Here is a 25,111-nt window from a genome sequence, read left to right on the forward strand (position 1 = left end):
CGTAATAAGAAACAAAGTTTTTTTTTTTTTTACTTTTTTTTTTTTTTGCCCTAAAAATAAATAAATAAAAGTGAGAACTAATTAATAGATACCCAGGTAAATGGCTTTGGCCAGGAACTGGAAAAAAATAAATATTAGACACTGTAACAAAAGCTAATTAAAACAGTATGTGTAATTTATTTTTAATTTTGATTTAATTTTTTTACCATTTATTTAGATTTTTGAATAACCATTGTTGATCATAGACTCATAATAAATCTGTAAAACACAAAACAGATGACTCGACTTTCTACGTAAACAGAGATACAGTCTAGACAACGACTAGGTCCCTACACTAAAGATAAAATGCCAGATTGATAAAGTTAGGATAAGATTCAACCAAATGAAGAAATTCTAGAAGTCTTTGAAATGTAAATCAACAGATACACCGTGCTAGTTAGGTGTACAAAATGAATGAAAGATTGAGAATTAATATATACATATATACTATATATAAAAAGATAACTCTAATGTTTGTTACTAAATATATTATATTGATGGAAGAATAAGAACTTTCAGCAATGATTTATGAAGAGTACTCCAATTTTATTTAGGGCAGTAGTAAACAATATAAATGTAGCTAGAATAATTAGTAACATCTGATAACAAATAAGACAAAAAAATAAGAAGGTTACCACACACTTACAGATAAGTAAGATTATGCTTGAAGACTATTGTGTTTTGAAAAATCAGGTTTTCAAATTGCTGCACTAAATCCTTTTGAAGATTACAGATAAGTTTTTAATAAGAAAGATATCTTGTAAATAAAATAAATTGTATGTGACTGATAAAATAAATCCTATAGTTTAAAGACTGCGGTGACTGGTTGTGCTTTTTGCTTGAGTTTTTTGTAGTATACCAAAGCCAAACACATTATTTTATTTTTAAATACATTTTTTTTGTTGCTGGAATATATTTTTATACATTTGGAAGATATTAAGGACATATGTCACTAGAGATAAACACTTAAAATATAGTTAAATAAGGAAAAAAACATGTACATTGACGGTCAAGCAAGATGTACATTTATAGCGTTCATATTCAAAACAATTAGTGCGACTCGGATTCATTATATCATATAAGAAGTTACTTTTTTGTTTTACTGTACTTTTGCGATTATTACAAGAAGGTTTTGTCTGATTTAAATTAATGTTCTTCACTGTTTTGTGTATTCTCCAAAAAAGTTTATACCTACATTACTTTTATATGATATTTCAATGCTAAAAATATAAAATATTTGTACTTTACCTAGATATTACTATATATCTTATAAAATTAAAATTTAAAGCCTATTAGCTCATAATATAAATGTTTATTATAGTATCTAATGTGTTTTTCAGTTCCTAAACCATGGTCTTTTACCTGCTTAACTATTTTTGGTGGATGTTTTTATTGACAAAAATTACCTTTGAATGTTTTTTTCCCTTTCTCCTTTGCCATTTTTTTTCATTTTTATTTACACATACATATCCATAAACACATACATGTATATGTACATACGCACATGTACAAATACATATTTATTTAAAATGTCTATTAAAATAGTTGTATTGACCTATAATCAGTGCGAATTACATGACACCAGAGCTCGCAGTACGCAGAATCTTCTACCAACAGTTTTTCTGTTTAATTGTAAAGTTTGTTCTATAAATTGTGTAATATTAAAATTATTCAAACATAAATGTTTTAAGATTATTATTTTATTAATTAATGCATAGATTTTTGTGCTTAAGAATAAAGCTTAATAAAAAAGTTAATAATTTTTCAATTAAAAACTATTATTTGTATGTTCTGTTTCTATGTATGCAAATAACACTATATTATATACCATTTTAGAGTTAAGGGAGGTCTTTCGCCCTTTCTGTTTTCAATCGTCTGAGCAATGGGATGGTTCGGGGTAGAAACATACTATTAGTTATGTTCTAATAAATATCTAGTTAGAATATCTTTTGCGTAACCACGATGATCCAATGATCGGTAGACTTGGTAACAATGTAAATTTTATGGACTGCATAATCTCATATTCATGTGTAATACGTCGATCTTTTGGCTTTGTGTTAGCAATGCTTTCTAGAAGAGCTTTCAAAATATCGATGGCTTAAAATGTAAATTTACAAACTCTACTTTTGGGTAAAAATGACTTAACAATTTCATCTTGTAGCTTTAATCGAAATGCGCATGCTTAAAAAATTGCTATCTCCAAAATCTCCAATTAAATACCAAAATTACATATCAAGAAAATTGAAATATTGTTTTATTTTCCTGTTTTTTTTTTTGTTTCTTTTGCAAAGTTGTCAAATACAAAGTTAGCAATTTTACATTTTAAGCCATTAATATGTACTTTTATATGTAATATTTTACTGTGGTTACAATATATGACAATATTGTTTTGCTTATCTTATTTTTGATCCAAAATAAAAACTGTGACACAATTTTATATTAATTAAATTTATCTTAATTAAATTAAGTCACGTATTAATTTAATATTTCTTGAATATATGTAATTAGGAATATAAATCAAACAATTAGTGTTCTATACAGTAGCACATAAGTTATTTTATCCTATTAAATACCGATTATACTAAATCATTAGTATCAATAAGTTATCCAACTTCATTTTTCTATTTCTTTAAAATTAGATTTTATGTTATGATTGTATTTTCTAGATGATGATATTGTTTCATTATAATATTTATTTTAACTGTTTTGCAACCACTATGATTTAACACAATTAAAAAGATTAATAACATAATTATTTGTAATTATTATAAAATATATTATTTATCATATGAAAAAATTATCACTCTCCGGGTTATCATATATTTTTTATGTATTTAGAACATATTTTTATATATGTATGTAAATATATAATCACGTAGTTGATATTCAACTTATTATTGCATATATTATCCTTAAAAATTTAGAATGTTCATTACTATGTTTATATTGTTAAAACAGATCGTTAGCTACTAAAAAATACTTTGGAGTGTATTAATATATGTATGTATGTATTACACCACAATAACTTTGTCTAAGGTTCTAAATCTAGAGGCATAGGTTCGGTTCTTGCAGCATATTTTATTTATAATAAGACTGGTAATTGAATGGTGTCATCTAGATTATTAGATTCAAAATTTATGTCAATAATTTACAATAATTATATGTTAGTTGTGTCATAATATTAACTTGTTACTCCGTCTTAATGCACGGAACTTAGGTTTTTATCATTTTAGCTTTTCTAATATTTCCACTTCATTAAATGAAATGCATTTTTCTAGGAAAATTGCATTTTTCTGGACATGCATTTTTCTGGCCACATTCAATAGGAGGGGGGGGGGCAAAAATACCGTCACCTGCCCCCCCTAAATGACGTCCCTGCATTGAACTAGCGCATAGCTAACTAGCGTCATGTTACAGATGTTTTACAATGAGTAAATAGCTTCAGATTTATAGCTTAATAAATGACGTGTGTACATTTAGTATAACAAACATAATTAACATTGAATCACTGAAATCTGTAATTTTTGCTGCATCAGCATATTGCAGAATATGTATTTGTGGAGCAAATTATCGTGCTGGCTACCAATGGTACTTTAAATTATTAAGCAATAAATATAAAACAATAAAAATATCTATTAATTACTTAGATTACTGCTTGTTTATCAAAACTCTTGAGGGAAAACCAACAGGAAAAAAATATTTTATTTATCGAAACTGTGGTGAACGTAGACAATGATAAAATTACGTAAAAAAATAATAATATAACATAACATTGTTTTGTGATATAAAAACGTATTATTATTTATTCGAAGAATCTCATGAAAATAAAATTTTTATTTAAACCAGAGATTACCTCGTAAAAGTCTTTAACGAGATTTACCCCGTATCAGTTCACGAACTGGACAATATTATTAAGTGACTTTTTAATCGCAAGACTCCTTAAAATTACTTTATTCTTAGCAAAGCCCTTAAAATATTAAACACCAGGCATGGTGATACGCCGACGCAAACGGGCGCGTCCTTCCACCGGCATTGATGCAATTTTCGGCACGGCCAAAGCAAGGCAACGTCTCTCCCTGATGACATAATAATTATCTACGTCGATTATTAATAACAATTAGGACAATACATACTAAATAAATAAATATATAAAACGTATTTTTTCTGTCACATCGACATTTTAATCAAAACAATCTACACAATTAAATAAAAATGGCCAACTATGAGGGTGATGATATAAAAATAAAAAAATATTATTTCACTTGCTACTACTTTTATAAACGTTTCACATAGACGCTATATATAATGTTAATTGAAATTCTCATTTTCGTTACAAATTTCATAATAATAAGAAATGTAGCAAGAATTTTCACATTTTCTAGTAGTTGTAAGGGCGAGTAGCGAGAAAGTTTTACTTTCCTTCACGAATTCCATTTATAACGCGTTGTGAAAATAATTGTGATTTTTCTATTTAAAACTGCTGTTCGTTAATAAACAAATGCAATTATAAGTTTAGAAACTCAGCAGGAAAGGTTTATTGAAAAATATAAATTTGCCTTTGTTTATATTCTTAGAATACCTTTTCATGTTATAGCCTGTAAGTGAAACATGATTAATTATCAGTTAATTGAATATTTGCGATTAATAGTAACCAAAAAATGCTATAAGGAAAATCTACCGATGATTTACTTATCTCTCAAGCATTTTCCGTGAATTTTTGCTCAAATTCTTTAAAATAAACTGCATTTAAAACATTTAACGATTTACCAAAATCAACTAGAAATAATTGCAAAGAAATTAAAGATATTTTATGTATTTATTATATTTTTCTAAATGTATACGAATTCAATTTATAATTTTAATGTATTAAATTGTAATCGCAGAATGAGTTATTTCTTACTCATACGGAATTACGCAAAGAAAAAAATAAATAAAAAAGTTAAATTTCAGTATAGCGAAGCTCACGAGACCGAAGAAAAAAATTCGTTATATTGAATGTAAGGAAGATGAAATATTTAAATTTTATTTTTAACTACCATATTACAACAGCATCAAAATAACCGCTTACAAGATTGATAGATAGTTTTTTTGTCCATTTTTGAGGATACTGTAATGAAAACAATAAAATTTGTTAAAAAAATGTTTTGTAAGAAAAGTTTGAGGGTCGGCGATACACCTTGAATGTCGCTTGTGAACACATCCGGCACAAGCCAAGTCAAGGATGAAGTTGTAACGTCATTCTTAAATTAAGATCAAAATATTTCGTTATATTGAGATCAGTCTTCGTTACAATGAAAACATTTTGTATAAAAGTTTTTCGGGAACAAATTGAAGATTCGTTATACTGGAAATTTCGTTATTCCAGTATTCGTTACAAAGGGATGTCACTGTAGTGATATTCCTATCTAACTAAAATTTTATAAGAATAGAGCGATAGTTTATGTGTGATAGTTTAAAATAATAAAAAAAATACAGTTTTTGTTTTTCATGAGTATAATTCGTTTTTTCACTTCTTTCACCAACTTTTTCACTTGCCTGTAAAATTATTAATACATATGCTTAAATAAATATTGGGATGATTAGATTGAACAAAACAGTGATACTGAAATATACATTGATTCAATGCTGTAGTCGTCAATTCTATATTTACACACAAACTTACGCTATGTAAACAAAGGGTATCATAAATATAAAAATATATATAAATAAATACTAATAAACTTTAATCTTGTCAGATTCTTCTCCAACCCAAAAGACCCCACCGTTAAGTGCAATAGTGTTTCTGCAATAAAAAAATGTTTATTTTAAAGTCTACCAAGAATATGGGATTACTTTTTAATACACGTAAAGAATAGCTACCTGAACACTACTTCATTTTTGAAGTCTTTAGGGGACACCCATGTCACAGTGAAGCTCCTCTTATCGTCTTTTTCTTCATGCTTCAAGTGTGTAACAGCACTCTGAAAAAATATAAATATGGAATAAGTAAGTGTGTGACGAAGATGTGTAACGTTTTTTTTTTAATTTTTATACATATATGAGCTGAAGTGGTTTTAGTATTTGTAAAATTTATATACCTAATATATACGATACGATATTCATCCGTGAGATTTAGCAAATATAGGAAATCGCAATTTGTGATGATATATTGGAATTATAAGTATATATTAATTTAAAAAAAATATAATACTTTGAATTATTAATATATAATAATAAGAAAACACAATCTGTGACGATATATTGGGAGTATACTTTTATAATCGACGGAATAGCGCAATCCGTAACGTCTCAGACTCGTCCCTCCGAGGTTGCGGGTTCGAGTCCCGGCAGCGGCACTCAAATTTTTATTTTTAAAAAAAATTGTGCTATTATTAATATTAATATCCAGCCCCAGCTGCAATGACATTTATTGATTATAAATTAAATTACACATAATAATTTATAAATAAAAATATTTTTATAAAATTATTTTTATTAAAAAATAACAATCATTAATATCGATATCCCAGATACGATAGAAATTAAAAAACCTAAAGATTTATATGGGATTCGAACTTTATCGCAATTTCTTATTAAGGCGTAGTATTAACGAATTTTAGAACAAGTTTATAGGTTACGCTGATGCACGTGACGATCGGAGATTTGGGTGGAGCAAATCCATTCATGAATACATATTATAATGGACCTAAACAATGATCAATACATATTTATACAAAGTTTGAATATCGTGACGCATTAAAAGCAAGCTACGCAAATCTTTATTAAAACAAAGAAGCAAAACAAAGACTGAAAACAAAAGTGTGTCGTTAAAATTGATCGCTTTATAGTGTTTTCAGAAACTAAAAATTTCAAAACATTTTACAACAAATTTAAACAAATACGAATAGTTCAAAGACGGGTAAATAGATTCGACATTAAAATATCTGAATATTTGGATTAGAGTTAATACAAATGCTTCACTAGGAAACGAATGTCACTTGTCCTCCTTTCGTTTCGTCATTACTCCATTAATCATTGGCACATGGCTGTATAACCAGTTGTAATAGAAGGACATTTCTGACTGTGAAGTTAACCAGCTATCTTAAAAGGCATTAATCAATGGAGATAATGTTGGATGCTAATTTTTTTAAACAAAGACTCCCCTTCACTTTCGTCTTTCTTAATTATACACATCCAATGGTTCAAGGATTTTTTACAGAAGCATTTTACAATACCCATTATGACTATACCAGTAACGGTCAAACGCGAGATTCTTGACTTTTCGCAATCAAACATACCTTGAGTTCATTACCACTAGAAAGAATGATTAAATTGTAAATATGATGCTAATATATGCTATTTTTTATTGCAATCTATGAAGATCGTTTAACGCACGGTTGATCTGTAAAACCTTGGTTCGTTTTTTTTGCATAAAAAAATAGGTAACCTTTTAAATGTCCACGATCACGCAACAAGATATCCTTGTAGTTTTCGTAAAGCCTACTTATATAATACTCATGTATTCATGAGGTAAATATACGAGTGTTACAGTAATTAAAAATAATATGCTGTATATTTAATATTATTTTATAAATATATCAATATTTTGTAATATTTATTACCAATCATATTGAAAATGTTTGATTTCTATAGTTATAAATTGAGATAAAAAAAAATATTTGCAATATGAAAATATAATATAATATATAAGAATCATAAGTAGGGTTCACAATTATTCATAATTTTTAACTGTTCGAATACTGAATAAAAAATGAATGAAATATTCGAATAATCGAATATTTTTATAATTTTTCTTGGTTTTCACCGATATTAATTTATTTTACCAATTAGCGCAAACAATCAAATAATTGTCTGTAAAATATTATCTAATTAAAAAGAATTATTAGTTGTTAAGATAAGCAATAAACAATATTAAACGGTGCGCCTTTCTAACATTTTATTTCGAGCAACGAATGAATACTGAGAATTTCGGTCATAGTATATACCACTGATAAATGTTTTTCAAAGGCGTAAAAGCGTCTCATTGTATCGCATTTTAAAAATGAGTCATTTTTATGATTAAATTTAGGAATTTTTGTGCAAAAATTTTATGCACGATATTTTGAACATATTAGATATTTTTATTTTGAATTTATGGTACACTAAGAGGTTAGTTTGAGTAACAGATTGAAAAATTGGTGAATGTTAGCTGAGATTGAATAATAAATATACATGAAAAAATATTTTTTTCGAAACATAATAAAAGCGCATAAAGGAACATGGATTTTGGAGCGGCACTAGTCACTCCGGTATATTGAAAGAAAAAACGATATAAGTATACAAATTGTTACATTCTAAGATTTTTTCAAATTTTATTTGAGAAAGTATAAACGAATATTCGGTCAATTATTCAAGTATTCATATAGTTGAAAATCGCGCGAATAATTTATAATAATAATAACCAAATATTTGATTGAGAACTCTAATCGTTTCTTAAGAAATCTAGCTAATATTTTTTTAAAAATCTAAATAAAAAATATTATTTATTTATTTTATTAAATCTTCCGCTGTAACCTGGCAGGCGTAAGCCCAATGTATTACAACGGGATAAACGCGGCCGGTTTTTTTTTAATAAAAGCGCATTTTATATAAATAAAAATTGCCGCTGCTGGTGCTCGAACCCGCAACCTCACAGTTTCTAGTCTGCGACGTTACGGACTACGCTATTCCGTCCGTTATTATCTTAATTATCTTCTGAATAATTATTACTATGCCCAAATATGCCTAAAGAGTTCATAAGCTATCAGCCACAATAATCAGTTAGACTTCTGTGTGCTAAAGTATATTTTACGTTACGTTCTTATGTTAAAGAACATTTCAATAACTGCGTATAATTTTTTTAATAGAGTGTAATTTTAATAAATAAATAATCTGAAAGCTTATTTAAGCAATAACTGTAGAATGTTAAAATATTATAGTTCAACAGCTAATAATATTGATATAATTTAATTGATATTTAATATAAAAAGTAATACAATGCGTACACAGTTTGTGAAACTAGTAAAAGCGCTGGCTCCGACGCAATATGTTTTGAAATGCGCTATACAGTGTATGAAATGTATAAATATCCATTTATATATTAAATTTATTAATTTAAAATATATGAAACCTCGTATATTTTATATTGATATTTTTTATTGTTTTATATTTTAGTTTAAGATAAAGCGTTTTTAAATGTTTTTTAAAAAAAATATGAAATTGTTCATTGCACGACCCAAAAAATATATTTTTTGAAAAAAATCAAAGAAAAATTCATAATAGATTTTAATACCTAGATTTTACTTATATGAATTAAAGCGTGTATAAAAAAATCCCATTAGGCAATCTCGTGTTTTGTAACACTTTCTTCACAAAAATATTTCTCAAAGTAGATACACTCTTCCCTCATTTTACACGGTAGATTCATTCCAGGAAATATCGCGTATATCGAGGCATAGAATGTAATTTGTAATAAAACGATTAAATAATATTCACATGTATTTAACTATTCGACTATTCAAAACTTTAAATGATTTTTGACGTATTTAATTTTTTTTTTAAATTTAAGACCCCATAAATTATCCTGCTTCTTGCGACGAATGCTAGTAGGAATTAAAAAAAATAGCCTCAAAGGGAGACATAAAGCACTCCAAAAAGCATTACTGCATGGTCAGTGGGAGAGGTTCCAGATGTAGTGAGTGAACCATTAACTTATGCGTTTGTACATAATCGCGCTAATTTTGAGTTTTTTTTTAAGTAACATGTTTTTGAAGGATGAATGTATTATAAATAGTACAATTCAAAAATGATAAATAAATACTCACAGCTTTGATACCGTCGCAATCCAAGGCTTGAACGAAAGAGTCTGAAGGGTCGATCTTAAAGTGTCCAACTCTTCGGTTTCCTTGCCTGGCTTGGATCATGAATCCTCTGATTTTGTCAGTAGAGCTTTTGCCGGTGATGGTCAAAGTTACTTCATCACCAGATCTGATGGTCTTTCTGCTTATGGCGAAGGTGTACGGAGCATCAGATTTTTGAGGATCGACGCCGTGCTGAGGCTTCATGTCATTGCAAGCGTCGGTTGGAGCCCCTGCTGAGTATCCCAGAGCAGGAGCTGCCAAGCCGATGGCGAAGAACAAGAACAAAAGTTTGCAGTTCATCCTAAAAATAAAATTAATGTTATTTATAGCAATTTGCCAACCTTGACCATGAAAATTCACGGTCGTCACGCATCGGTTATACAATTGTTTTCTTGGACTTGTCAAAAAGTCGTACTTGGTTGCTTCGGTTAAAACTAGTCAATCTTGAGACACACATGTCTTATGTTTTTTTAAGTTGTTGAAAAACTGTTCACCTTGTTCTCTTAACGACCAGTCTTAAATGTGCATAAAAAATGTGCTATTTTTTGTCATAAATTTAGTAGTAATTTAATTTATAAAAAGTCGGTTGCATCTATATAACGATCGCTTGTTGTGCAACTACATGTTGCATGCGTTCATTGGCACAATTATGTAAATGTTTTCATTATGTAATTGATTTCGTAAAACAGGAATATAAACTAAGTTTTTTTGTAATTAGACAAGAATGAAAAAACAGTAGCAGCATGGCTCAAATTGGTGAGTTAAAATTGCATAATAATCAGTAATTTACTTCTATTATTTTGTTAATAAATTAATAGACACTTCTATATATAAGAAATATATAAGAAACATTGGAAATCATTTTTATAATAAGCTACATGATATGTAATTGATAGATTTTACAATAAAAAAACACATACATACATATCTGAAAGGTTTTTTTTCAATAAATTAAATTTCCCTCTGTCTTTAAAATAACCAAAAACTTATTTATAAATATAAATATATAGTTAATATTAACAATAAACTATGGCATAGAAAGTTTTATTGTAATTTGATAGCATTAAAATTCACATATAATAAATTTTGACATGGAAATACATATGTATGTATATAATTCATGTCCAACTATCTTGACTTCAGAATATAAAATATTCTTATAGATATCTTTTTTTATATCTAATGCAAAAATTTGACATAAACCATATTTAACATATTAAGTTATATTGCAATGAATATTTATAAGTCATAAATATTAACTTATGATGTAAAAATTACACTTATTTATATTTTACAGATAAATTTCTTGTAGGAACCTCATGTTTAAAATTCATTAAATATATATTCTTTTTGCAAATATATTGTAATGTTAAATGTCACTAAATGAATTGTTGGGTTTAATAAATATTTTACTGACAAATTAACTGATATTTCCTTAGATAAAACAAACACAGAAATAACAATAACAAAAAAAGATTTGCTGATAATCTTTAAAAAGTAAAATAATTTTACAATATTTTTTTTATATATTTTTATAATTTATAAAATGTTTATTGAGTTTATATAATTAGAATTTAAAGCTCAACTTACATAAATAAAATAGTAAAATTCACATAAAATAAAATCAACTTTATACTTTTCAAAACACAGCTTTTAGCATTAAAATTTACTGATTAAACACTAATAATCAACAACTAATCGAACAGAACTGAAGACAATACATACGCATTTATTGTTGCAACGACTAACTTTCTCATATGAACTTGGATTACTCCACTATATAGAAACAGTTAAATTACCCAATAATAAAATGAATGCTCAGTTTTAAAAGATTTTCCATATTCTATATTGAATATTGCATTACTATATATTTGATACTGTTTGTTAATTATTCTATTTATGTGCTAAATACGTGCAAATTGTCTAAAAATCTGATTTAATGACCCGGCATAGATTTTATTGCGTGTCTCACCTGTTTTGCTTGATCTTCTCAGACCGAAGGCAAAATGGATAATGTAAATTTGAAGGTTTGCTCAACCGTCTTTAACATTTTCAAAATGGTGGCTTGGAAGGGGTTCAGTTAACACCTTGTGACTCAAACCGGATTATAAGCAATCGATTTCACGGGTCACTTTTTTATAAATAATTAATACAAACAGACAGTTTTATTTACCGTTCACGCCTATGAATTTTGGCAAGTAATGCTTTAATATATATTTTTAGGTTGTTAGGTTGATCAAATGAAACAAGACATTCGTAATAAATTTAGGGGGGCAGGTGGGGCATTTGCCCCCCTTAAATTGGACCAGAAAATTGAATGATATCTAATGAAAAATATAAATTTTAATAAAATTGGGATATTAAAAAAACGACTGACTTTTGCTCCCTCATCTCTGGAAATATCTAAATGATTCTAAACCAGAAATTCTCGGATTATCCCTCAAAGAAGTAATAATTTAAACAGCTTGAAATTTGACAACGCTGTCATGAGGTACTTTGTATACTTAGCTACATTCTACATTTCACTGATTTTACGGCACTTTTCTTTGTATAGACACCGTTTGTCCTTTGTTTAGTGGACCTAATCCACTAAATCTTGGATCGTCACGTGCGCTTATATTTATAACGCCGTTCAGATGAATAAATTTGTTCTAAAAGTCGCTTATACTTATAACAATTTGTTTTGTAATACTTTTAACGAGTGATTGCGACACATTTTAGTATCACGCACATCGGGTGGTCACGAAAATCTTTCGCAGTTATAAGAGTCTTAATAATTCCTTTATATCCCATATACATATATATTGTTTAGAGGTGGTTTTCAGGTCCTTTGATTAAGAAACTGCATTAAAAATAACGTGAAATCGATAAATGGGACCCTTTATAATCATTATTATATCTAGATTCTACATATTTACATCAATCATTATTAATCTGTTAATTAATATACATTTTTTATTATTAATTTCAATTTAAATAATAGCTTGAGTTCGTCCATTCGTTGAAACTTTTTATCCTGTTATTACGCAAGAATATTGCAACTTCTTTTGCGATAACGCAAAAGAAATTGCAATGGTCTTATGTTTGCTATCATATTTTTATCGGGATTCCCCTTAGGAGCAGTAAACAAACAATAAATTTATTAATATTAACTTTAGATAAGAAGAAAATTTCTCTTAATTAATATAGATAAGAAAACGTAAACAATAATATTCACCATTTGAATAAATAAAATATATTTATAGAAATATAGTTACACGTGCAATAAGATATTAAAAAAAATTGGTCAGAAACTAAAATCTATTTATTATTAGTATGTGCTTAAATTTATTTATTACTCCTATTTTAATATATATTTCTTGTTTTTAAATATGTAAAATACATTTTACAATAAATACTATTTTAAATTTACACTGTGAAAATTTGTAATATAAGGTATTTTAACCTTTGTGTTGGGAAATCGTGAAATCGTGAAACATTTCAATAAAACTTAAATGCCGTACCGTTATATGTACTATTCATACATTATACCATTCCTTTATTAAAATATACCTAATACCTATAATCAAAACGCGAAACTGGTTTTCTAAATTCATTTAATTCCTTCCTCAGTACATTAAAAAAACTTTCAAGGTTTACTATAAACTTCTCTTCCTATAAATATTACTATTTTATTATTTTACCGATTTTTTCGTTACTCCTAAAATATTTTTTAAACAATCATTTTATCTTTAAAATTTATATTACAAGTTTATTTTAGAGACGCTATTTATTTATTCCTCAAATATTTGTTTAATATAATAATAATATAATGCAAATTGCAGTTGGGTAAGTATTAAATATGCATCGTAAGAGATGGCGCTAATTAAATATTTTACATACGTATAGATGGCAGCACTTTTAAAATTAATTTAATTTAATATTATAATTAATAATTGAACCTTTCGTGCAAGTTTACAAATGTTTTAATAAATTATTTATAGATTAAATAATATAGGTTTCAAAATAGAACCCTGCGAAATTTCACTCTTCACCATCTCACATTCGCTTTGTGTGTCATATTTACTACTACTTGTCTATTTTTAAAATATATTTTTAAAAAATTTAGCGTTCCAATATGTTTTAATTTTTCTAATAATATGTTTTGGTCTACTGTATCAAAAGCTTTTTTAGGATCTATAAATAATGTAAGTTTTATTTTTATACTTTGAGTTTTGTAGAGTCTACAACATACAAAAATATGCAAAGAATTATGCAGAGTGATTTGATCCATGTTAGAGAACGGATGAGATTAAAAAATTTACAATTAATGAAAAAACCCTAACTATAAGATATATGATTTTAATTTTGATATTACAATTAATGTAAATAATTCTCTAATTACAAAAAGTGATCATATAAAATTATTAGATCTTATTTTGGATAAAAGTTTTAATTTGTATAACCATATTGATTGTATAATAAAAAAAAGTATTACCAATGTCAAAAGGTCCGGTAGTTTTTCTGACTGGTTGTCCAGTAGAGATCCGCCTTAAGTCATTATCCGCCTTGTACAATTACTTTTTTTAGTCTTGATCGCCATAGAGAATTTTCGGCAGTTTAATCCCCTCCAGCAATAAATTTATTTCCCAGTTTGCTGAAAAAGAATTTATATTTAATTTTTAATATATTTTGGGGGACAATACACGGCGGTAGTCGTTAATGCTGAGTAACGATCTTAAATTTTAACGTTAGTCGCTTGGAGGCATTTTTCTTCTTCGTAATGTTAAATATTGTTTTTAATTAGTATGCTGTGCCTACGTGTGCAGTTATATCTGGGTGTCTAATAGTAACGTAGTATCCAGGCATTTTGAAGAAGGTCTTTTCCGTAAAATATGTTTCGGAGACCAGCAAGACGTATATTTTATTTTTGTTCGAGAATAAAAATTCTTGAGTGTGTTGCGATAGACCGTTGGCGTTCCATATGGCAATATGTAGTAAGACGATAATTTTTTAATTTGGTGACAATTACTGCTAGTAGGTTGAGCATAGTACTAATTTGTTGCATTATCTCTTTCATATCTTTTTATTTCGTCCTTGTCCTTGTTTTCTTCTAATATTCCGATCGATTGCGTAGCGTCATTTTCATATTTTTGTACATTTCGTTGGTTTGTTCTCGGTTGATTCTGTTGTATTTGCGTTGGTTAGTTACATTTGTTTCGTTCGAAGTTGTGGATGCTGTTTTTGTTAGAATTGCTTATATACCATACAACCTCTGCAATGGGCGGTTGCATTTTTCAATTACAAATTGCACATTGTCTTTTCTTTGACATTCGCTAGTTAAATGTATCCCTTGATACACCTTAGTGATTAATCAAAATAGTTTTTGGCGTTGCCGTATGTTTGGCATTTCATACAATGTGATATTTATTTTTTAACGCGTGGAGCTTCAAATTTTACAACCGTATTCATTAATAATTTTATCTAACATAAATGTCTTTAATTTTATTTTGGTTTCAGATCGATGTAAAATAGTGACAGTGGTTTTTTTGTAATCTTTTGTAAAATGTTGGAGATATTTCTTACAATATGTCCTTCATGTTCTTTCTTTAAGGTTTCCTGGTCGGACGATGAGTGTTGATTTTTAATTCTACTCTCTAGTTTCTCCCGTTTTTTATGCAAATTAAATTCTCTTTTTCTTTTCTTTGAGCCGCTAATGGTTGTGCAGTATTTATCGTCAATTTTTCATTGAACTTTAACCTCTTCATTGTTGGTTGTCTTGATTGTATATTCAATAGTTATTGAGTTTAATAACGTTTTTAAGGGTTTAATGTCTTTGACCCCCGCTAGATAGATCGGTGGTGGCTTTAGTTTATTTCTGGTACAGGTTTTAATATTTGTTCCGTTGTCTTTATCGAGTTCATTGTATCTGTTTCTTGTTTGTGCTGCCCGAGTTAATAATTTGCACTTCTCGGTCTCTTTTTATTGTCTGTTGTCACTGTTTGCCATTTTAGATTATTGTTGTCCATTTTTTTGCGCCAGTTGCGCGATGCACTTCGTCTGCAGCGATAACGGTATTTTTTATGCATGCGCACTCATTAATTATACTTGGACTTTGGATTTGCGTTTGCTATTCGAACGACCATTTCGATGTGTACTATAATTAAAACTGAGATATAAAAACAAATACTTATAATCTTATAATCAATAAAACCATTTTTGGCGGCTTCCATAAATAATGTCACAAGTTTAGGGGCGGGGGGGGCAACGGAATTGTGTCAGGAGTTTGGCTCAGTGAAATCTTGGGACACATAGAAAGGGCGCTAGGGAAATTTGATCATCATTTTTGAAAACTGCTTTTGTTGTCTGAGGTGAAAGTAAATAATCCTCGGAAATACCAATTATATTGCATTTCATTTAACAGAGTCACTTTGAATCTCATCTCGTATTTCACAGCAGTATTTCGTTGGTCCGCTTGCGCCAGCCAAAGTTGTCATATACGTTCCGACACTCAAATTGTTTCTGCTATACATAGGACGTAAATGATAACGATTGACAAATGATTGATTCTGATAGCTTATAACTTTCACTATTTATACATAAAAAAATGTAGCAACATTTCTAATTTCTCTAAATTTGTCTAAAATATAGAAAGAAGTAATTAAATTGCAATATTTTTAAAGTTAAAGCGTACGCCAGACGGTATTAACAAAATGTAATGAATAAAAACGTAATTTTTTACCTCAATTACAATCGGTGGTATTTTTTAAGAGCATAATCTAGTTCGATTGCATATTCTAAGTTGATTCAACTTCCAAAACCAAATTGTGTGGTATTCCTGGTGGTTCAGAAGAATTTAAAATCTCAGTGTCTCAGTGGGGAAGTGTATTGATTGTTCGCTTCCTCACCATGTCAACGGATTTATGTTTATTATTTAACATAGAAACAAAATGTAGCTTATGTGTTTTTAAAGATTTAAAATAAACTATTTTTGGTAATTTTGTATTCGAGCTCATCTAATATGAGGTATGGGTTTTGTAAATTATTTTCTACGGGTTTCTGAAAATGAATATTTATTATATTTTATGTATTATGAATATTGTGAAAAGCGTGACTATCAAATATATAATAAGATCGTATTTGAACGCGTTATGGCCAAAAAAAGCACCAGTGACATCTATGCGCGCGCCGGCGAACTGCTTGCGGCATCGTCGATAAGCGGACGAAGAGCGAGAGGCGAGGAGGGGCAGCGGTCGTTTGACAGATGCGGTGGAGGGGATGCTGGTGCGGGCTCTCAGTTTGCGGCTGCCGGTCGGCCGGTTGACGCGTTGTTCGCGTAAGTTGCGTGCGAGTGTCGCGTTTTGATGGGCGGACTCTTTCGCAACTCGTGAACATGTCGCCCGTGCTTCTGGCCGCGATAGCTGTCATCCTCTGTATCCTCTTCCGCATTCTCAACGTCAACAGCCAGGCGCAGAAGCCCGTCGTCTGGTGTAAAGACAAGGGCTTCTTGGAGTCTCTGCTCTACGTAGCTCCGATGCTCGGCGAGCCGTGAGTCTTTTTTCATTCCTAATTGAAAATATTCAAAATTTATGGCGTCCATTTTTTATTTTGAACGCGAATCCTTCTTTTATTTTTTTTCTAATTTGAATCTTATTCGAACAAGATGCGGCGAAAATTGGCCATAACGCTTCGATTTTCGTTCAATTATATTTTAAACGTGAATAATGCGCAATGTATATCCATCATTTATTTTCTCAGTATCTGAATCGTCCATCTTGTATGCAAATCGTTCTTCTTCCTCTTCCAGTGTTTTTATTTTTAATTTATTATTGTGCGTATTTACACCTAGGTAGGCGCCTAAAAGGGCCGGTTGGGCGAGGTCGTTCACGCGTTACCGAATGTGACCTTTGCCAAACACTATCCTATCGAAATAATCTTTTTTACATAAATTACTCACGAGCGCCCACATGCTAATACTTAAATTCCTTAAGGTTTTAGAAATGTTAATATTTTTCTTTAAAACGTGTGTTCTCTAGCATTGCTCATTATTTAATATCGATCCTGGCAACACTGATATAAATATCATTCGAAATGGGGGGAGGTATTTTGATCAAATAATATAAATCACAAAAATGTATTATATATATTCATAATACGACATGCATTACATAACCCTAAATATTTAACGTAAATAAATAAATATCGTGTATAATTATTCGATAGATTTATAAAACAATACGCCATTACAACACCCCACCCCACACGATAACTATGGAGCTTAACACATTATTGTTGTAAATAAAATATTATATGTACATATTTAGCTCCTAAAAAAGCCCAGCTCACATGTTATTCATCTCGTGGTGGTTTTAGAGAAATGTGAGCGTTCATTTTAAATACCACATGCAATCAAACTATTGTCCGATATTCACGACTATAAAACACCAATCTATGCAATTTCAAGATTGGTTTCAAAATATTTTCCCAGAAACATGTGTTCCAATTGTAGCAGTAGAGTCGAAACGTATATTTCTACACAATGTTGCTCCATTTTACGATAACAAAAATGAAACATATCTAAAATATATTTGTCCAAAGATTGGGCTAAATTAATTTCTTTTAATAAAACCAATTTCCCAACTCTTTTTGTCTTTGAAAACAGTGGAAAATTCTGCGATTTGATTTGTAAAATAAATGTGATTCACCGATATTTAAAACTATAAACAAATTACACTACAATTGTATGTTATAGGCTATATTCCTTTCAATTGTTAAACAACCAATGTTTTAAGTACACGTAAAAAATAGTTATCTATAAGCCAAACCAACTGTAATTCAGAATCAATAATTAGGCCGATTTATATGATTTATATATTATAACATAATCCTAGTGATTAAATTGTATGAATGTGTACATCTTCACTATACACTCGTATATAACCAATCCCGTTAAATATAAAAATGAAAAAATGAGATTTGTTAGATTCGCGTGAACAAAAGCAGGTAGCAAAAGCACCAATTTCTGACCTTCGTCGATGGCATATTTTAAGTCATATTATGCATATAATAACATAGATGGCAGGTTTCTAAAATAGTGACTAACTAACTTTTAGGTGGCAGTTTTGAAACATTTTATGTCACCTAGAAGTTAGTTTTCCTGAAAAAATAATCTGTAAATTTTTTGAATAAATATTATTATCTTTCCATTTTGATATTCTCAATTTTATAAAATATGCTTTAATATATATGTATAAAAACAAATGTTTTAAATATTAAAAAATGGTTAATATTTTAATGAAAAATATAAAATTTTGATCTACTTAGAATCAATTATACCAACAATTGTTTTTAAATTTGTCTGTACAGTTAAAAATTATCTATTTCTCTAAATAATATATTTTTAGACAATAGCATATTACGTAATTATTAGCTTTAATAAAATATTTTATATTAATTGTGTGTATGATAAAAATTTGTACATTTAATGGCTTGATACTTAATTTTATAAATCACTGTTTGAAGAGGGGAAATAAAGAACGATGAAAATGGCAACATCCTCAATTGATAAATACAAATTGTGTACACGTTTACAAAGTGTAGGCTTAATCATTATATGAGTTTAAATAAATAATCACATAAATTATTTTCATATCACTTATAAATTTGTATACTTAATCATATGAAATATATTAGTACAATATCCTGTGTCAACAATTCATATATCATAAATAATAAGCACTAACGTTTGCTTCAATGCCCTTGATATTTTGTATAATATAACGTATGCGTGAAAATTACACCAAAAATTTCGTATCTACTTACAAAATGATTCATGAATCCTATTTCATACATTATTATCACCTCGATTTTTTTTATGAATGTACATACATATTTTATAACCTTCGTTTTACGTTGTATTATATTTTATGTAGGAACATGCGAGCTAAAATGTTTTCGGTTATTAGCAATTCCAACACTAAAACAAATAATTTACTAATCTTATCCTCTAATTGCACTTTGCTATTATCGTTGTTGTCAAACATCCGTTTTTGTTAAATATGTAGTTACTGATATCGTATTTTTATTATTAAATATATTTAGTCATACAAATTATTTTAAATTAATAATTAAAAAATCATTGGCTATCGCAAGGTATTAATCTTATAATATTTTATGATGAGGATGATATTATATAGTCTGAACCATTTAAAAATCATATTGAACAATGAGATTAATCTGTACTTCAAATTACAATTGCTTTATAGGTTATTACAGTTTTATCTGTGATCAAAGCATGAAACGTAATTATTTATTTAAACAACGTATTAATCACCAGTGATATCATCGCGGTAATCAATGTCAAAATCCAGGTGTGTTTTATTTGCTCTTTTAATTGATTTATTTCCAAAAAACTTGGGCGTTGTTGATAAAAGCATTTTATAAAGCAGGTCGTATAGTTTAACGATAATTCCATAGTTTCTTCGCCAAAAAGTAATAAAGAGAATCGATTCGATATTTTTACTCGCACGAGTTTATTGTCTGTTCGTTTTATTGAAAAACGTGTTACAACAGTAAACGCAAATTAGTAAAAAAATCTTCGGACCCTTTTATAACTAGAATGAGAACGTTACGTAAAAAAACCTAAAGACACACGACACATGGGTGTATAAATATAGAACCAACGGTCACAGAAGATGAAACTGTTAATGTCAACTCTACCGATTAGTTTCTCTTGTCTGCATATCCGTGATTATTTCTATATCATTGTCTAACTTGTTTTCTCTACTGTTATTAACAAAAATTGTTTTCAAAACATAGGGAATAAAGACTACAATACTAACATATTCACCGTTTATTTAATTTATTCGTCATTTGAATATTTGCTGTGGAATATTTTATTTTATTTCTAAAAACACAAAATTTATTTATTTTGTAAGTTAGTGTTTTTTAAAAACGCAGGTAGTTAATTTTCCTCACCCCGATCTACAACACAATGCGCCACTATTGTTGCAAAATTTATATTCTTATCTTTGTTATAGCCATAAAAACTAATAGCACACAAACAAAACAATGAAGAAAAAACACTTTGTAATAGCTGAAATTAAATAAATTACCCATACTTTCTTAATATTGTGCAGCTGTGGACTTTCTCATTGGCTGGTATTGATTTTATCTATTATAAATCACTATAAATAATGTACAATTTTAAGTCTGTCTGAAGTATTTTTTATTAATTATTTGATAAATCTTTTCGGCATCAGGTGAATTTAATTTAAAATTGAACTTTGTACTAACGTTATTAAAATATAGTCTTGATCATTTTTATTGATTTTTTATAACATAGAGCTATGTGTGTATGAAACTGTATTCAATATTCAAATTGTATTTTTAGTTTCGTTGCAACTATATTACAATATTTTATTGTTTACTGTACGAATATTTATGTATATAATTTATTTTAATGAATATTAGGTGTTCTTGCACAGCTAGTAATTTTTTATTGCTAAAAGATTAATGTTTAATTTATCGCTGTTAAAAGGTTGTGAATTTATTCAAGGGCGTATACACGATCTTTTAACAATAATAAATGTACTCTTGTTTACTTTATTGTGTGTGTTTTACTCCCCTATTTATATTTATTTGTGTATGTTTGATATTTCTTATTGTTAAAAGGTTGAAGGTTGTGTATTTGTCATTGAATAAATACACAACCTTTTAATTATAATGAATGTTATACATGTTTTTTTATCACATAGCTTATTTTTCTTAAATTGAGTAAAACATATGATTCGAATTCAGGAAGTAAACATGGCATATGCTAGAGTATTTCGTAGCAGCAATCAAAATCTGCCAGTTCGACGATGCCAAAACGTATCGATATCTACATAATTATTAGTGGCCGAAAGTGAAACCAGTAATGGTATGAATAATAATCAAAGTGTCGAACGGCTGGTTCTATTGCTATAAAATTATTTCTAGACGGATTTGGGTTAATGTTGAAAAGCGAAAACTGATTTTTTTGCGTATGCCAGTTATTTATTCACGGATGTTAAAGATGGTAATTTGTCGAATAAATCAATTGAAAAAATGAATATCAAAATGTAGAGGTAACGATGTTTGTTTTGAAAAATCTTTTAAAAAAACTAGTTTTTTTTAATGTGTACATAATTTCGATGTCGCCATCCATAATGATTTCATTGTTCTTTTATAACAATCAAATTTATTACCTTGAAAAATAATATCATCTTCAACCCAGGACAATTAGAATCATTTCTATTCAAAGTTAAAATATATTTAAAAAAAGTTGATCTATTAAGTTTCTTACCTCATTTTTGATTTTAAATAATAAATATAAAATGTAAACAAATAATGCATGATATACTTCGGACCATCTGTATTATTTACTCTTTCTTTCTATCGTATAAATTGCGATTTCTACCATTTTTTGATTTATTAAAAAGCCTGTACTTCAACTGATAAAAACATTAAACTAATATATTTAACATAAACAATCAACAAAATTGTTTAAGATTATAATAAAACTCAGATTCCATCGGCATATATATATTTAATTAATATCTATTCGTCATGACCTGTCAGGTTATCGGCTCGATGTAATTGTGCGCTTTGTACATTTACATAATGCGCATTATTTTCAAATATATTTGCTACGTAGATAGTAAAATATTAAAAATTATTTATTAGATACGTGTATGTTTCAGAATAGCTTCGTTTTTGGGTGCTACCCAATTACAAGCGCTTATTTGTATTATTACATATTATTTAAACTTCTTAATTACTGTTTTTTTTTTACCAAAAGCTGATGGCCAATATTTAAATAAATCATTATCGCACAGTTAACCCATTAATTTGACTTATAAAAAACTATGTACATCGATTTTTAAAACTTGTTTACTTTTACAGCACAACGACCTGATAGATGTTTTAGAAAACTAATTTATAATTTATAGGTCAGTTTTTTTTTTGTTGCTTTCGTTGGTAGATTGATGTGCTCACTATTTGTTAAAAAGCACTTTTATTTTCGACGCTACCTCGCAACACTTTCCCAATGTGTCCATATTTTTTTCACCCGACCAATGCATGCCATATAATTTTTAATTACAAGCAGAGTGAATGTAACGATGCTTCCAAACCCAAGCACAGTTTTATGCCTCTTAGAGCTCGAATGTAAAGAATAATCTGAGAACGAATGCGAACCGCGTGAATCATTTGCACGCTTTGAACGCGTGACGTATTCGCGGACTTGATGTGACATTGGCGGATGCTTATCATCGTGACGATAATATTGTATTGTGTTCATTGAAAAAATCAATACAAATATATTGGTTTTGGTTTAACAATCATTATTGTTCGATAATGATTGTTTGAAGTCCAGGACATATGAAGCATTCAAAGCATAAAGGGTGAATTCGATATCTGACAAATATTTTTTTGGCAAAATTTAATCTTACTGTGCCTCTATTTTTTTTAAAAAAAAATCACGAATTTATAAATTCATCTGTTGATTTTAGGCGTTCTGGTTTCGAGCACAAAGGGCGAACTCGACAATACAATATCTATACATATATCTCGTACCTACGCAGTAGTTACGAGAGTAGTATCAAGGATTAGGATAAAATTTTGGTCGACGGCTTTTTCTTATCATTAATGGTATAAATGCAGCAGTTGTTTATTTTCACTTTTTTATATGCCAATGATTTTAAAATACTTGAATTCATTAGAGCGATTACTGATTCTACAAGATTAGGATGATTTAGATGAGAATATGAGCTTCGGTGAATCGTTCAGCATTGTAACATTTTGTAGAAAACTAGACTTACTTACGATCTCAGTGTAATTATTCTCAAAAAGAAAATGATCCATAAGGTCCAGAGACAGCGGGTTCGGGTCCCGCAGCATACTCAAATTATATTTATAAAAATACGCTGTAATTTAAATTATATATAGAACTGATTTAAGTTTGGTATTTTACCACTTACTTGTAAATGTTTGTTTTTAACCTGTTGTAACGCGTAGGGCTCACGCCTGTTATATTTATAATAAACAAATAATTACCAAGAATATTTTACTGGAATAAGCAGCTATGATTCATGCACAATTAAAAGTTTGACTATATACTATAATGTATTTTATTACATATATATAACATTAATTACAGCTTAACATTTTATGATTCGTATTTTTATGAATACAAATTTGAGTCTGCTGTGAAACCTGAACTCGCAGACTCTGGAATATAAGTTATTTTTATCCGAACTACGCTATTCCGGCATTGCTTATTAGAATGGTTACAAAGAAAATCTGAAGAAATATTATTATAAATAAAAAAAATCGTTTGGATACAATTTTCGGTACGCAACGCGGCGCGTCACTCAAAAACCACCCGTTTAAACCTAATAGCGTTGACTGCCGTGCGCGCATACTTGACGCGCATTTATTGTTCAAACCAAAACCCAGCCTAAATGAATATAATAGTATAATAAAAATAAATTCAGAATCGTGCGAATTCTGTGGTGTCACTGCAGGCGCGCATTAGCATACACACACCACGGTAGTTTCACGCAGTTTTGCGTATACAACCGGTGGTTTTTGAGCGTCGCTCCCTGCTAATTAGCCCAACTTTCTGAGCTAGCTCAGTAGATGGACATCATTTACTACCCTGGAACACGCTCTTGCGTTGCGATTTCGCATACTTTGCCAAACCAAACATGCTGCTAAATTTGACTTTAGCGAAAGTAATCAAGGAACTTTCTAATCAGACATAGATTTTAAATTATTTCGATACGTTTTATTTTTAGCATTGTATGCTTTTATTGAAAAGGTCGCTTGTTGCCGACCCCTGCTCTGTCTAGTTGCATTAGTAGGAAGTCAGAATTGCATTGACACAGTCGCGTTTTTTTTTTGTATATTAGAGATTGCAACATAATTTCAACATTAAAATGCAAAAGAAAACATTAACCGCGAATATTATAATTATTTTGAAATTAACAGTGAGCGTTGAATGTTATTATTTATTATTACACATTCACGTGCATATTTTTTAATTTTAAAGAAAATAGAAATGCATAAAAGTATTCATTTAAATTTAATTGTGCGTGAATAAAATTTAATTGTGAAGTAATTATTAGTAAATAATATAATATACATATAAAGATACACAAGAGGCAAATAACTGTTTTGTTTAAAACAATTAA

At 28.7% G+C, this 25,111-nt stretch overlaps 2 protein-coding genes across 4 annotated transcripts in view; one reads left to right on the forward strand and one right to left on the reverse strand.

Annotated features, from left to right (window-relative positions):
- Window positions 1–5,512: 5,512 nt before the first annotated feature.
- Window positions 5,513–16,067, reverse strand: LOC148233647 (putative defense protein Hdd11). 3 transcript variants are annotated; one of them, XM_088188912.1, is made up of 5 exons: window positions 16,005–16,067; window positions 14,395–14,553; window positions 9,882–10,218; window positions 5,899–5,999; window positions 5,513–5,821 (listed from the first exon to the last, which is right to left on the reverse strand). In XM_088188912.1, the coding sequence occupies exons 3-5, from the start codon at window positions 10,215–10,217 to the stop codon at window positions 5,752–5,754; spliced, it is 507 nt and encodes a 168-aa protein (XP_088045038.1). In that variant the 5' UTR covers window position 10,218; window positions 14,395–14,553; window positions 16,005–16,067; the 3' UTR covers window positions 5,513–5,751. The 3 variants fall into 3 exon arrangements, with proteins under 3 accessions (XP_088045038.1, XP_088045037.1, XP_088045036.1); XM_088188911.1 differs by having other exon boundaries at window positions 15,483–16,067; XM_088188910.1 differs by lacking the exons at window positions 14,395–14,553; window positions 16,005–16,067 and adding an exon at window positions 11,890–11,956.
- A 1,088-nt stretch (window positions 16,068–17,155) lies between these two features.
- The window catches only part of Hydr2 (abhydrolase domain-containing protein 2), a 42,631-nt gene continuing 34,675 nt past the window's right edge, over window positions 17,156–25,111 (forward strand). The window contains exon 1 of the mRNA XM_088188554.1: window positions 17,156–17,444. Coding sequence (XP_088044680.1) covers window positions 17,290–17,444 — 155 coding nt within the window. The 5' untranslated portion in view covers window positions 17,156–17,289. The remainder of the gene's footprint in view (window positions 17,445–25,111) is intronic.

This window comes from Plectrocnemia conspersa, unplaced genomic scaffold, assembly GCF_051122295.1.
Source record: "Plectrocnemia conspersa isolate PC_06_02 unplaced genomic scaffold, ASM5112229v1 ptg000007l, whole genome shotgun sequence".
Classification (NCBI taxonomy): Eukaryota; Metazoa; Arthropoda; class Insecta; order Trichoptera; family Polycentropodidae; genus Plectrocnemia; species Plectrocnemia conspersa.

Coding starts and splice junctions, on each gene's coding strand:
- LOC148233647 (XM_088188912.1), bottom strand. CDS start 10,217: ATGAACTGCAAACTTTTGTTCTTGTTCTTCGCCATCGGCTTGGCAGCT. Junction 6,000..9,881: donor ATTGCGACGGTATCAAAGCT/GTGAGTATTTAT, acceptor ATATTTTTTCAG/AGTGCTGTTACACACTTGAA. Junction 5,822..5,898: donor AAAAATGAAGTAGTGTTCAG/GTAGCTATTCTT, acceptor TTTTTATTGCAG/AAACACTATTGCACTTAACG.